Below are 16,277 nucleotides of genomic sequence, written 5' to 3' on the forward strand. Positions count from 1 at the left end.
GTCCAACAAACATCCAGGTGCCACCAGTCAATTTTAATTATCAGAATGACATAAATTTGACTAAACTTGCCAGCTCCCAGAAGATATAATACAGTTGAACTAAAGTGAATTTTGGCAGCTGGTAACTGCTATTTGCGTGTGTACTATTACACATGCAAATATAACAAAATATTCATAATCTAGAACAAGCATAAGAGTCTCCCTAAACCACACTGGTTTTCAGCTCAAAAATTGCTCAGTTCTGCCTTGATAATTTAAAATCAAATCAACTCAAATTCAACAAAAGTTTGCAATGCCAATTTACCAATGAAATCCCAAAGCGGATTACATCCACAGAGTTTCCCAGTGCCCTTGTGGTACCATGCTTTCAGAATCAGGTTTAATATCACTGGCATATGTCATGACATTTGTTAACTTTGTGACGGTGGTAAAATGCAATACATGACAAATAAAGAAATAAAACAATTTCAGTAATTATACATACTATATATATTAAATAGTTAAAACAAGAGGTGCAAGAAATAGAAATTAATTTTTAAAGTGGTGAGGTCGTCGTTATGGATTCAGTGTTCATTTAGAAATCAGGCAGCAGAGGGAAAGAAGCTGTTCCGCAGTCATTCAGTGTGTGCCTTCAGGCTCCTGTACCTCCTTCCTGATGATAACAATGAAGAGGGCATGTCCAGGGTGGTGAGGGTCCTTAATGATGGACGCTGCCTTCCTGAGGCATCATTCCTTGAAGATGTCCCATGATGGGGCTGACTAATTTTACAACTCTCTGCTACTTACTTTGAACCTGTGCTGTAGCCCCACCCCCCCAACCCCAGCCCAGACGGTGATGCAGCCCGTCAGAACGCTCTCTATGGTACACCTGTATAAGTTTGAGTGTTTTAGGTGAGAAACCAAATCTGCTCAAATTCCTAATGAAATAAAGCTGCTGTCTTGCTTTCTTTACAGCTGCATCAATGTTTGTCAAAGCTGTCAGTCTCTAAGGCTGGAAATGCCATTCAATTCTATTATGGCTAAGCTAAAAATGTTAGAAACACACAACAAAATATGACAAAGTAGTGTACTGATCATCAGCCAATCACAAAGGTGTCCAGACACAAAGCACCTTTTGGCAACAACTACAGATAACATTTTTTTAAAAAAAATATATAAAATATCAGGCTGGAACAAAAATGCAAGATTATTTTCTTTTTGCTCTACCATCCACATGTAGCACAACACTTTACAGTACCAGCAAACCGGTTCAGTTCCCACCACTGTCTATAAGGAGTATGCATGTTCTCCCTGTTTCTTCTGGGTGCTCCGGTTTCCTCCCACAGTCCAAAAATACCAGTTGATGGGTTAGTTGGTCATTACGAATTGTTCCATGATTAGCCTAGGGTTAAATCAGGAGTCGCAGAGCGGCGTGACTCAAAGGGCCCATTCCACACTGTATCTCAATAAACAAATAACTTGTGAATTGAAGTGTTATGGAATGCTATAGATGCTTGCTTCTGCATTTCAGAATTACAGATAAGCTTGGTTCTAATAATTACCTGGGCATGTCAGAAATTCCCAGTTTATTCATTTCACATTTCAATAGTTCTGCTGCTAGACAGTTGGGAGAGAAGGAACACTTACTTGTGACGGCCTAGACTTCGTAAGTACAGGCAAGCTTGATGAGTCAGCTAATTCATTACTACCTATTCTACAACCACCTCAGGTGCTGAATGCTCGATCCATGCAGCACACATTCTAAGAAGAATTGAGAGTGTAACTGTCAAGATCTTGATTCCTTCAGCTGACAAAACTGAAGCAAACTAGGACAAAGGGTCAACTATTTGTGGAATGAGGGGACATTTCTTAATGCTGACTTTCCCACACAAGGCTACCAGAGGGATGAGGTGCATGCAGGCTGGGTTTGATATAGTTTTGTATACTAGCAGAAATCAGAAGTTGGGATGATGGGGCATCCTAGTGATGCAAGACCATAAGACATAGGAACAGAATTAGGCCATTTGGCCCCTTGAGTCTGCTCCAATATTCCATCATGGCTGATTTATTATTCCTCTCAACCCTATTCTCCTGCCTTCTCTCCTCAACCTTTGAAGAACCCAGCAACCTCTATTTAAATATACCCAATGACTTGTCCTCCACAGCCGTCTGTGGCAATGAATTCCACAGATTCACCCCTCTCTGGCTAAAGAAATTCCTCCTCATCTCTGTTCTAAATGGGCATCACTCGATTTTGTGGTTGTGGCCTCCGGTCCTAGATTCCCCCACTACAGGAAACACCCTCACTACATCCACTCAAAGCAACACAATAGAATCAATGAAAAACTGCATACTACAACAAACACCCAGTGTACAAAAGACAATAAACCATGCAAATACTAAAAGAAAAAAATAATAATAAATAAATAAATAAATATTGTGAACATGAGATGAAGAGTCCTTGAAGGCGAGTCCACGGGTTGTGGGAACAGTTCGATGTTGGGTGACTGAAGTTATCCCCTCTGGTTCAAGAGGCCGATGGTTGGGGGGGCATAACTGTTCCTGAACTTGGTGGTGTGGGTCCTGAAGCTCCTGTGTCTTTCTTCCTGATAGCAGCAGTGAGAAGAGAGCATGGCCAAGATGGTGGGGGTCCTTGATGATTGATGCAGGTTTCTCGTGACAGTGCTCTGTGTGGATGTGCTTAATGGTGGGGAGGGCTTTATCCGTGATGGACTGGGATGTATCTACCAGTTTTTAAATCGGTTATTCTGTTCAAGAGCATTGTTATTTCCATACCAGATCATGATGTCATCTGCATGAAAATAGGTCCCTTTTAAATCTCAGTTTAAATATATGCTCCATAGTTTTAGACTCCCCGATCCTAGAGAAAAGCCCGTTACCATCTACTTATCCGTGCCACTCCTAGTTTTAGACATTTATGTAAGGTTGCCCCTCATATGCCTATGTTCCAAAGAATTAAGACCTAGCCCAGCCAATCTCTCCCTTACAGTCACACCCTCTAGTCCTGGCAACATCCTCAAATTTCTTCTGTGCATTTTCCAGTTTAAGTACATCTTTAGGGTAGCCATAATTATACACAGCCCTCCAAGTGTGGTCTCACCAACAACTTACACAACTGAAAGATAATGTCCCAACTCCTATATTCATTGTCCTGACTGATTAAGGCCTATTTGCTAAATGTGCTTTTCATCACCCCACCTGTGATGCCGCTTTCAATAAACGAGGCACTTGTCCTCCTAGGTCTCTCTGTTCCATGACACTCCCTAGTGCCCGACCAATAGTAGTGCAAGTCCTACACTTGATTGACTTTGCAAGATGCATCAGCTCACACTTCTCTGTATTGAAATCCATTTGCTGCTCCTCAGCATATTGATCAAGATCCCCTTGTAATCTACAACACTGTTCTTCACTATGAATGACACTCCTAATTTTGTGTCATCTGCAAACTTAATGATCAAGCCTTGTTCTTTCACATCCAAATCATTTATAACACAGACTATTATAGCATAACATTCATCACTGCTCTCTATTCAACCACCAATCTCTACTTCCTACCTCTAAGCCAATTTTGGATCTACTCAAACACAAGGAAATCTGCAGATGCTGGAAGTTCAAGCAACACACACAAAATGCTGGTGGAACGCAGCAGACCAGGCAGCATCTATAGGAAGTGGTACAATCGACAGTTCAGGCCAAGATCCTTCGTCAGGACTAATTGAAAGAAGAGATAGTAAGAGATTTGAAAGTGCGAGGGGGAGGGGGAGATCCAAAATGATAGGAGAAGACAGGAGGGGGAGGGATGGAGCTAAGAGCTGGAAAGTTAATTGGCAAAAAGGATAGAGGCTGGAGAAGGGAGAGGATCATGGGACAGGAGGCCTAGGGAGAAAGAAAGGGGGAGGGGAGCATCAGAGGAAGATTTAGCAAGAGGGACAGAGGGAGAAAAAAGAGAGAGAAAGAAAGGGGAAAAAAATAAATAAGGGATGGGGTAAGAAGGGGAGGAGGGGCATTAACGGAAGTTAGTGAAGTCAATGGATCTAATCAACTAGCTCTCCCTGGATTCCGTGGGACCTACCTGTCCGGATCAAATTACCATGCAGCACCTTGTAGAAACCTTGCTAAAGTCTAAATAGACAACGTCCACTGTCCTACACTCAAACTTTCCAGTTCATAAAAACACCTCAAAGTTTCAATAAGCATACTGGTACACAGAGCCATGCTGACTCCTCCAAATCAGACTATCTATCCAAACACTGGCAGATCCTGTCCCTCAGGCTTCCTTCCTGTAACTTGCCAGCTACTCACATCAGGCTGATTGGCCTGTAGTTTCCTGTCTTGTCCTTGCTACCCTTCTTAAATAATGGAATAACATAAACCACTTTTCAGTCTTTAGGAACTTCACCAGTGGCTAAAAATCAAGCAAATATGTCCGCGAGGACCTCCACAATTTCCTCTCTAGCCTCTCACAAAGTCAGTCTCTGCCTCGGTCTCACTCTGGGGATTTATCCACCTTAATGTGCTTTTAAGCTGGAAATCCCTCTTCCTTGGCAATATGAATGGTCTCCAAAACATCTCCAATTATTTTCATTATCTCTTGAGCAATCATAACTTTCTCCTCAGTAACACCAACAAGAAATATTCATTAAAAATTTCACCTATCTCCTGAAGCTCAAGACATAGTAGATGGCCCTGCTGATCTCCAAGGGGAACTACCCACTGTCTAGCCACCCCTTTACTCTTAATACTGCTATAGAACTTCTTGGGATTTTTCTTAACCTTACTTGCCAGGTGCATTTCACACCCTCTCTCTGCCCTCCTGATCTTCCTCTTAAAAGTATTCTTAATCTTTTGATCATCGGTAAGCAATCTGCTCAGTCCCAACCTCTTAAACCCATAGTATGCTTCCTCCTTTTTCTTACACCCAACTTCCTCCTTTTTCTTGATTAGTCTCAGTCTCTCTCATCACCCAAGGTTCTGTAAGCACAAAATAATCTGCAGATGCTGGGGTCAAAGCAACACTCACAACACGCTGGAGGAACACAGCAGGTCGGGCAGCATCCGTGGAAACGATGTGTCGACGTTTCCACAGATGCTGCCCGACCTGCTGAGTACCTCCAGCGTGTTGCTCCAAGGTTCTGTAAACTTGCCAGGTTTACCTTTCACCCCAACTGGAACATGCTGCTCCAGGAGACTTGTTATCACCCTCTTAAAACCTCCCATTCGCCATTTGTTCCTTTGCCTTCAAACAGGCTCACACAATTGACCACTGGTAGATCCTGTCTGATTCTCCCAAAACTAGCCCTGCCCAGTTTAGGACCCTACCTGTGGTCTTGCCCTATCCTTTATCATGATGACATTAAAAATAATAGAATTACAGCTGCTAGAGCTACACATCTCCCTGCCTGCTACTTCAGTTACTCATTCTATCTCATTCCCAGAGAGGAAGGCCAGTACTGCACTCCACCCCCACGTGGGTCCTGCTATACATTGACTCTCCTGGACACATTTCACAAATTTTACGCCATTCAGGGCTTTAACACTTGGGATGGTCCAATCAATATCAAGGAAATTAACATCTCCCACTAATACAACCCTATTATTCTCTATGAGCAATTTTGCTACATAACTGCTCAGCATTCTAAATTCTACCCATATGGCCTCACTAGACACCCCACCCCCACCCAGAATGTCAACATCAAACACTGCTGTAATGTCCTCCCTTATCAAGAAGGTAACATGCCTACTTGTTTATCTCCTCTCTCACGCCTGTATCATCTGAGCCCTGGAATACTGTGCAGTCAGTCCTGCTCTTCTCTCAGCCATTTTTCTGTTATGCCCTTAATATCGCAACCCATTCTGTGTATTCTCTGTCTTCCCTGTTAAAAGTTGAGTATTGAAATAGACTTGGTATTCCTCTCCCTGCACTTGCTGTGTCTTGGCTATCCTAATTACGAGGCTTGCTGGCGACTGCTTTGTCCCATGACGTGCTCCTTTCAAAATCCCGTACCCCTCCCAATCTAGTTTAACATGCCCCACCCCCCGCACACCATGTGGCACTTGCAAATTTCCCTGCAAGGATATTGGTCCCGCTCTGGTAATCATCTACCTTTACCAAAGAAAAAATTTAACATCCCATCTGACAGCAGTTTCAACCTGATACATGTGCTTGCTCATTGAGGAGATACTACATCCATAATCTCCTCACTCAAAGCAGCAGAGCGACAAAGGTAGTATAATTCCTGCCTCACCATGCCAGAAATCCAGTAGTTTGCATGTTCTCCCTATCAGCACTGGTGCACCACGAGACTGTGTGTTTACCCCCCCCCCCCCCCGCTCTACTCACTTTACACTTGTGACTGTGTGGCGAAGCACAGCTCCAATGCCATATTTAACAGTGGTGTCGTCAGCAAACTTGCAAACCAAATCAAAGGTGGTGATGAATCAGCATATAAGAGGGAGATTAAAAATCTGGCTGAGTAGTGCCACAACAACCACCTCTCAATATCCAGCAAGACTGAGGAGCTGATTATTGATTTGAGCAGGAAGGAACCGAAGGTCCTCATCAGGTGACCAAAGGTGGAGCGGGTCAGCAACTTTAAATTCATTGGTGTTATCATTTCAGAGGGCAGTTCTAGGCCCAGCACACAAGTCATCGTCAAGGCAATCCCTCGAGGTCGAGGATGATGGTCTTCATTCTGAAGAAGTGGCCCACAGAACGAAGACACCTGTGCGTGTTATTTGTTTAATGTGTACTTGATGTTGCACTCCAAAAAGCACACGATACTTCACAAATCAACCAACTGATTCCAATGGAATGGAAACCACGACGATTGGAGCTGATGGATTTGTTGCAGCCTTCATCCGCCTTCACAGCCGCTGAGTTCGAAGTAACTTCGTCCGCCTGTTCCACCGCTGAGGTCTTGGTTGGATTGTTCCAGATGGCATTGCTCTCGGGATCACAGGACCACACAAGCTGCTCCACTGCGACAAGGTGACAATCCACGGAGAACACAAATGCAATTGCGAAGAAAGCACAGCAGCACCTCTACTTCCTTCGGAATTTGAGAAGATTCAGGATGACTTCTATAACACTGACAAACTACTAGAGATTGTGGTGGACAGTATATTGACTGGCTGCATCACAGCCTGGTATGGAAACACCAATGCCCTTGAATGGGAAATGCTACAAAAAAATAATGGATACAGCCCAGTCCATCATGGCCCACTACTGAGCACATTTACATGAAGCACTGTCACAGGAAAGCAGTATCCATCATCAGGGACCCCCAACATCCAGAACATGCTCTCTTCTCGCTGCTGCCATCAGGAACGTGGTACAGGAGCCTCAGGACTCACCACCAGCTTCAGGAACAGTTATTACCCCTCAAATATCAGGCTCTTGAACCAAAGGGGATAACTTCAATCATCCCATCATTGAAGTGTTCCCACAACCTATGGATTCACTTTCAAGGACTCTTCATCTCATCTTCTTGATAGATATTGCATATTTACTGATTATTATTTCTTACAGCTTATCATCCTCTGCATACTGTTTGAATGCCCAAGCTGGTGTGGTCTTTCATTGATTCTATTATGGTTATATTCTATTATAGATTCATTCAATACGCCTGCAAGAAAATTAATCTCAGGATTGTATATGGTGACATTTCTGTGCTTGGATAATATATTTACTTTGAGCTTTGATCACATGAGTTTCCTCTGGGTGCTCCAGTTTCCTCCTACAACCCAGAAGTGTGCGGTTTGATAAGTTAATTAGCTAATCGCCCATTGTAAGTTGTCCCAGTGTGTAGCTGAGTTCACTGACCACTGATACCCAACAACCTTTTTGAGTACGGGGTCAACAGAATGTTGGTTGCAGCCTTTGCAGCAACATCCATTTGATTTCCCTGCCAGTGGTTGATGGTATGTCAGAAGATGTAGAATCTAAGTTCTGCTCTGGATACTGAAGCAAATGAAAAAAAAGTCAAGGCAGATGCATTATCGGGTGACATCACAGGCACAGTGTGAGAGAAGAGCAGAGCCATTACTCCATCATCAAGACCACAAACACAGTCATTACCTCACACTGCCATTTGTAGGAGCTTGCTGTGTGCAAGTTCACTGCTACATTTTCTAAATTGTGTTAAATTGGAAGAATACTTTGTTGGTTGCAAACTGACAGAGCGATACAGCATGAAAACAAGCCCTTCAGTCCAACTCATCATGCCAGCAAAAATGCTCATCTAAGCCAGTCCCATATCCCTCTAAATCTTTCATCTCAGTTTTTTGGTGTTAGAATTATATTTAGTTTGACACAAGCAGAAATTGATTTAATAATTGTTTAAAGAAAGCAACCAGTAGCGATACTAATTACTTTTTGTCAAAACTGTCAGCACTTAACTCTTATAAGAGCCGGTTCTGATGGGCAATCGCGCTGCTCAGCTGCTAAAATAAAAGTACTAAGCATTGGCTCTCTCTTGTAGATCAGTAGCTTGGAATGAAATCACGCAATGCACAGGTAAACTTTTAGCTGTGAGAGTAAAAAATAGCAAAGAAAAAGCAGAATGTCTGTAACACTCAGCAGGTCGCAGTATGTGTGGAAAGAAAAACAGTTAATCTTTCAGTTCTGGAACCTTTCATCAAATTGGATAAAAGAGAAAACAAAAAAATGTATTTACAACCTATTGCATTTTGAAATATTCACCTGAAAGAACCACAATCCTGTAAAATGATCTTTAAAAGTCTTAGGATATAACTAATTTTATCTCATACATCTTTAAAACCAGACAACGATTTCAACATCCTTCAAACGCAAAAAATAGCTTGTAAAAAATACATGGTTGTCATCACATCACAGCCTTTGAAGGCAGCTACAAAACAGTGTTTTGGAATCACTGACAGCAACTTATGGAAAACTTGTGGCCGACTCTGATTATTATAAATTTCTCTGTGCAGTGACCATAGATGCAAGTTTTGCCATTGCTGTGGGAAAAGCAAGGTCATCGTGAAGCTGAAATGCTTCCATTATAAGAGCTTGATATTGAAATTTGGTGACACAATATCCTAACTACCTAGTGTCATCATAGGACAGAGAACAGAGAGCAAAACAACACAGGAACAGACCCAACTGCCCGTGATGTCTGTACCAAACGTGATAACAAATTAAACTAAATTGGTGTTCTCAGTGAAAAGTTATACATTACCTTAAGTTAGCCAAATAAGGAAGAATACTTGCATGCTAGCTTTGTTGGAAATGCTGCCTTTCAGATTTAATATTAATCCAAGGTCCTGTCCACCCTCTCAGGCGGATGTAGAAACTTTGCCAATACAACCGCAAAAGAGCAGTTTGCTGAGTGCCCTGGACAATATCATCCATTAACAAACCTCATTAAAACAGATGAAGGGAATCAAGGGATATGGGATTCATGCAGAAAAGTGGCACCAAGGTAAAAGATATGCCACAAGCTTATTGAAAAAGAAGAACAGGCAACAAGGGGCCAAATGGCCTACTCCTGCTTCTGTATCTCATGTTCTTATTTATTCACTTAGCGATACAATGCGGAGTAGATCCTTCTGGCCATGCAGCCCCCAATGAATCCCGACTAACCCTGACCTAGTCATGGTTCAATTCACAATGACCAATTAACCTACCTGCTATGTCTTTGGACTCTGGGAGGAAACTGGAGGACCCAGGGAAAACCCACACATTCCATGGGGAGGATATACAGAGACTCCTTACAGAACGACACCGGAACTGAACTCTGAACTCCAGAACACCCCGCGCTGTAATAGAGCCATGCTAATCGCCCATTACCTGGTCATACTGCTTTGTGCAGAACACCAGTAAATCTGCTTCAAAATTATTTCACTGGGTTCAGAGGTTTTTTAGGAATGCCTTAGAATCAGCAAAGACACCAGTATAATGTCCGTTTTCATTCCACTTCAAAGCAGGAACAAATACATCTTAAGATACTCCCTTATTAAAATTAAAACGTGATAGGAGTACAAAAGATTGTGGACGACTAATGAGGTAACAAGAATGCAAGTTACTTCCTAAATTTGATTATTTGCAGAAACAATCATCTCCCAAAAAAAATCAATATCACATGGCACAGCACTGCTGTTGGACATGGTCCAATAATTTGCCTGTGAGATTCTGACTCTCGGACTCCTGTTGAAAGCTTGATCAAAATCCAGCAGACTGCTTTCAAGGTACTGCATTTACAGACAGACAGATGACACTGATTACAGTGCCTCCTTTCCTTCTTGGGTTGGAAGCAATTAACTACTGCACATTTACAACTCGCAGATGGAATTCTCCGGAACGTTTAATTTCACTGGCATCCCACTTAGATTGAACCCAGGAGTTTCAGAGTACCACAATTTCAGTAACTTCCACTCATCCCAATTTTGTCATTCAACATAAAGATGGTTAGAATTCAATATGCCTACAGAATTCAGTCCAGGTTGGGTTGGTTAAGTTTTGGATGTTGCCCATTCCAAAGACACAGAAATTACTTATTCTTAAGGGAAGCAGCACATTAGCGACGTGGGTGGATGGATGGATTTTTATATTTTGAAGTAAGTTTGTAAATACAGTATTTATTTTTTTTACAAAAACTTACTTCATTAGTTGGAGGGCATTAGTAATCACCACAAAGAGTACCTGCCTGGCCACATACAGACCGGGTCTTCTTGAATGCTTTGTCCCAAGGGCGCTGGCTGCAAATTTGCAATCCTTAATTGCATGTGCAGAGGGCACTGTTAACATTCTAGGAGAGCCACATCCAGTAACATGGCACAGTGTAAATGGAACTCGAAGAGCCAAAGGGCACATTTCTATGACTCTGTGACTGATAGAGGCAGCTTAAAAGGTCTCTTTGAAATGAACAAATGTGCCAGGAGATTTATTTCAAAGCTATACTGGCCATTATTTAATAAAAGTAGGCGAAAAGTGTTTTGGACCTCACTCTTCAAGTGGACAGCTTATACCTTAAACCCACCATTTGTAAAAGTACAGGTGAACGCCATATCACAGGGAAATGCATTCTTATAAAACAGTTCATATTATAATTTCCCATAACACAAAGTCACATTATCAACTTAAAATGTGCAAACAGGCAAAAAAAATTTATTTCTTTACTTCCCCCTCCCCACAAGAATTCTGAGAGAGATAATTTTATTCCACATCTCAAACTATTGGATAGTGATTTGTGAATTCTGCAAGGGCGAACAATTACAATGTGGGGATCACCTGGATTAACTGGGGAATAAACACCTGGAGGAAATGAGTGTCACATCCATAGATAAACATTTATAAAAAGTAGGATGACAAGTCCTTGAGTTGCCTGACAGGCAACCCACAACTTGCCTGGGACGAACCAGTAACAGATTAAATCAAGCCAGCTATAGAGTCCCAAACACTACAGATGTAATCACGATCATTACACTGGGTGCAGAAGGTTATCACAGGAGGGCCACCTCCGTCAACAGGGAAAAAAAACGGTACAGTACATGCCGTTATTACAATAATTAGATTACAACACTATTAAAACATTTAATTTTGCCCTTAAAAACCGAAGAATACCACAGAAATTTGCTCAAACACTTGATGCAACCAAAATGCTAAATTTTGAACTAAGGTAGCATATTCCACTTAAAGATGCTCTGAAAAATTGTCTTCAAATATGAGCAGTTGAACTGTACAAATCAATGAAGACAGGTTTCCATAATGGGTGAAATAACGGTTTACCTTTCAAACTGTATCTGGAATGGTACACCAATACTAAAGTTGGAGGGGAACATTGAGGAATAAACAGGCAAAGGGGCCATGAGAGGCAGAGTGAGGAGGAATAGGACAAAGCATTTTAATAACTGTTACTTTCAGGATGTCCTCAGTCACTGCTGTTGTGAGGGGGTATCACGAAAGCACAAAACATTTTTGAGCAATCCATACAAAATGCTGGAGGAACGCAGCAAGTCAGACAGCATCTATGGAAATGATTAAACAGCCAACGTTTCGAGCCAAGCATCCACAGACTTTCTCGTGTTTAAATATTTTTGAGATTACTTGTAATGGATCAGCAATAGCTGACAACATCCACTTCACCTTCACTAATATAAACATTTCACACATAGCCTCATCACATGGGCATCTGGTTCATGCTGCCTAGAGGAGAGAATGGCCTTCTCCAGTTGCAATGTTCCTTCATCCACCCATTTATGATCATTGTAAATGTTGACACTACCCTATTATAGTGACATCTGTATATCAGGGCCAGACTAGCAGCTGTCAATTCAAGCAAACAGACTTAAACACTAAAGCCTTGCATTTAAATGCACAATTCACTTCACACACTGGCAACCATGACATCAGATACTATACATCCAGTTGCTTGGCAACCAGTGAACACTCAATCAGCATCTGCTGCTTATACCTTGCAAATTAGTTAAACTATCAGTAAAGCAAACCTTTAAAGCTGTGGCTCCTGCTTCTCACAGGCAATTGTGTTTGAGGAGCCAATATTCCGAGAAGTATGCAAAAGGAAAATGCATCAAAAGCAAGTGAGTGCAAGCGACAAAGGAAAGTGCATTCCAACCTCTTTGTGCTTGGTTTTACGATTGCTGCCTTCAGGGTCCAGCTGCCAAAGTGACACAGGAAACGAAAGGAAACGAAACACCTCTCCACATTGTGCTTTTACCATGCGTCATCAAGGGCGACTCCAAGCAAAAGTTTCCACAACAAACTACTGGTCACTTCCAAATTTCAACAAATGAGAGCTGGAGACATCATCCTTTTGCTCGTGTGAATGTGTATTTGTACCCCACATTGTGAAGTCCCTCGGTATTGCTGACTGGCTCATGTGATCTCCTCAGCAGCACGGTCAAAGGAACCAATCAGATCAATAACCAGGGAGACACCCAGCTGACGTGCTGGGCCCCATGTCAACCCTTCCGATGGCTTTGGACCCTGCCACTTGGCTAACTGCTTTCCTGCCCAGCCAGTACAAAAGGCACGCCCATTTCCTCTCCTCTCCAAGTACCATCATTACTTAGCCTCAGCCTCCAAAATGCACACACCATTACCACACAAAAGTGGTCTTCCACAGCCTGCCTCTGACCCAGAAGCCATCCCACCCACTTCCTTCCTCAACCCACAACTGGGAGCAGCCACAGTCCTGCCACTGTCATCTCTCCAAGATCTCCCAGCCCAATCTTCCCTCCAGAAATTCACCCTGCAGCCCTCGTGACTTCTATCTGGATCAACCTTCATTATATGAACATAGATTATTCCATTTATTCTGGAAATAGTTAATTATAAATACTGGAAATTCATCTCTGATCAGGCGAAACTCAGAATGTAATTTGCCATGATCCAATGCACAAAACTTACACATAAATGTTCAGGTATTGCACTGTACGCTTTTTCCATTGCAATCTATTATATTACTATTAGATTCTATTTCTAATTAATATAAGATGAACCTGAAATACAAAACAGAATTATTTATATTGTTTTAATTATGCAGGATTATAAGGGGTAGCTTTTTTAAAATTTGCTATATCGGCACTTAGTGAGATCAGCTTGAGAAAGATTTGATTGCTTATTGTAAAATAAGGCAGCTGGTGGTGTAGTGGCATCCACACCGAACTTTGAGGCGAGTGATCCCAGGTTCGAATCTGCTCAGCTCTTTGCACAATTCCTACCTGTGCTAGGTCGAGCATCGAGCTACCAACTCAGGCTTGTACAACAGACAAAAACGCTAAAGAAACTGAAAGGTTGCTGCCTGATGTGCCACAAGGCACGGAAAGGAAGAACAACTGGAGAATATGCAACTGATATAGGTGTACAAACAGTTTTCGGTTTTTTGAAATGTAGCAGGGAATTTTGTGCAGGAACGTGCAAATTGCTAAATCTGTCTAATTTGTTCATACCTGGATTTGAAGAAAAATCAATGATGACCTCAGAAAGAGCAACAAATAGAGAACTGATAAAATAACATTTGCCTCAGAAAATCCTCAGTCAACAACTAAAATATTTATAATCTGTGACTGATAACTTCAATTAATTAGACTTCTACATGAAATGAGTAAGAGGGGCAATTTGTTCTCAACAGGATTAAATTTAAAAAATATATATTTTTCATATCACACTCTTGACATCAATGTTTGGTCACTGTACATGTCCTTAATTTCCATTAAAATGATGAATTAATGAAAGGCTTTTATCTGATGCTGCAAATAGAATTGTTTTCAAATAACTCTTATTATATTAGTGATTTTTTTTATTGTGCCATACCTTTCACAACTTGAAGTCATCCCAATGCACTTCATAACTAATGCAGTACTTTTCAAAATATACCAAGTTCTACAATGCAGGGAATAAAGAAGCCAATTTACAGACAGAAAGTTTGCTTTAGTTTACCAAAGTCTGGGCCGTAATATTGAAAGGCAGATTCTGCAAAGTTAACTAAATACAAATTGTCAATAAAATTCCACTACCCGTGTTCCAAAACGAGAAAACAAAAACACTTCAAAAAAAAAGTTAATTCGCTGTTAAGATCTATAAGCCTCGCTGGTCATGAGAAGCACAATATAAATACAAATCCTTTATTTTCATTTGTAATTTTTTTCTAAACATACCACTCTATTGCACCATGTAAAACACTGACAAGCTAACACCATAATAAAACTGACAAGAAAACATCTGCTGGAAGGTTGCCATTGCTCAAAGTAGTCCATGTACACTAGACAACTTGTACACCCTCTTCATAACTTCAGTGTTTCCAAACAAATAGTTCTCTTCAGCTTTGCAATCAATTCTGTCAGAGATGGCTTCTGCACCTACACAGATAGCAGGAGCCTTCCAGTCAGCCCTGAAGGTTGGATTACCACAGGAAATCTCCACACAACCCTACCGCACCCCACAGGAAAGAAAAACACTGGCCAGTGGAAGCAGCAGCAAGAACTTAAATCTTTTTTAGATCCAAATATTAACAATGAAAGGACGGGCTAGGAATGTGCCCGAATTGGAGTGGGTTATTCCCACCCTCCTCGCAATAAACACTGCAGAATATTCTGATGCCACTACAAGTTTTGTCACCAGACTGAATTGGAGAAAATTCGGGGGGGGGGGAACGAACACGAACACGAACACACACACACACACACACAGAAAAATTAAATAGCAGGATATGGATGTGGAATTTCCTCTGTTTGGGTGGGTAGAAAGGAAGAGGAAAAAGTTCAAACAATAACCAGCTTTGGCAGAACAGATCACACAACGTGATAACCAGCAATCCATGCAAAATTAAAACTTGTTCAAAAGCGAAGAGAAACTTTTCTGAGAAGGGAAGAAAGCCATTGGAAAACTTGCCTCAGAGTGGAGCAAAAAGTTGGTGGCAGCAGAAGGAAAGGGTGATGCAACCAAATGCCATAGGAAAAGAAAGGGAGAGAATGAAACTAAAATGTAATGGAAGTTTCACTGGAAAATAAGTTAAGGAGTCAGCGGCCGTATGACAGCCGGGGAGTTGTCAGAGAGCCGATCCTGGCGCCCGGTCTGTGTGGTGCGTGGAAAACGAGCTCCGACGTCCGACAAATTGTTTCAAATCGCCGTCACTTTTATTTTGGATACTGTCGTTGTCCCCTCAACAGACAGGGGCTTCTGCGCGGCTCCCTCGCCCACCCCTCCCTTTACTCCTACCTGTCCCGCGGGTCTATCCAACTCGTCTGCCGGGTGTTGTGGTCGATGTAGAAGACCCTGCCGTCGAAATCGCGGGCTTCCTCCCAGCCGTTGGGCAGGGGCAGCTCGCCGCTCGACCTCCTCCTCGGCATCTCGCTGCCCCCCCTTTCTAAGCACCTTGCCCCGAAACGCCGGCTCCCGAGGCTGCACACAGCGCTCGCCAGGCGCCCGACGCCGCTTTCATGGCTCTTTACCCCTGCACCTCCATGTTGGGTCGCTGTCAGGCCAGGATCGTTGCCTCATTCCCTATTGGTATGGCTATTTGCATAAAACTTTTTTTCTCGCTCGTGAGGTAATTAATTATTAATATATTGCTCTGCGTCAGCCAATCCCAAACAAGGGGAGCCTTTTGACAAATGCATCTTTTCCATCCTCCTGCAGTCTTGAATTATCTTTGGAAGAAAAGTTGTGATTATTAACACCAAAAAGAAAACTTTTTGTTTTGGAAGGGGAACTCAAAAAGAGAATCGGAGCTAGGAATGTGTCTGGGACATAGAGGAATAGTGTGGAGCTGTTTAAATGATTTGCTACACAGAGT

The 16,277-nt window shown here is 42.2% G+C and overlaps 1 protein-coding gene across 1 annotated transcript in view; it reads right to left on the minus strand.

The window, feature by feature from the left end:
- wwc3 (WWC family member 3) overlaps nucleotides 1-15,992 on the minus strand; it is a 247,807-nt gene extending 231,815 nt beyond the window's left edge. Inside the window, exon 1 of the mRNA XM_072260748.1 lies at nucleotides 15,701-15,992. Within this exon, the coding sequence (XP_072116849.1) occupies nucleotides 15,701-15,831 (131 nt within the window). The 5' untranslated portion in view covers nucleotides 15,832-15,992. The remainder of the gene's footprint in view (nucleotides 1-15,700) is intronic.
- Nucleotides 15,993-16,277: the final 285 nt, after the last annotated feature.

The sequence above is a fragment of the Mobula birostris genome, chromosome 6, assembly GCF_030028105.1.
Source record: "Mobula birostris isolate sMobBir1 chromosome 6, sMobBir1.hap1, whole genome shotgun sequence".
NCBI lineage: Eukaryota > Metazoa > Chordata > Chondrichthyes > Myliobatiformes > Myliobatidae > Mobula > Mobula birostris.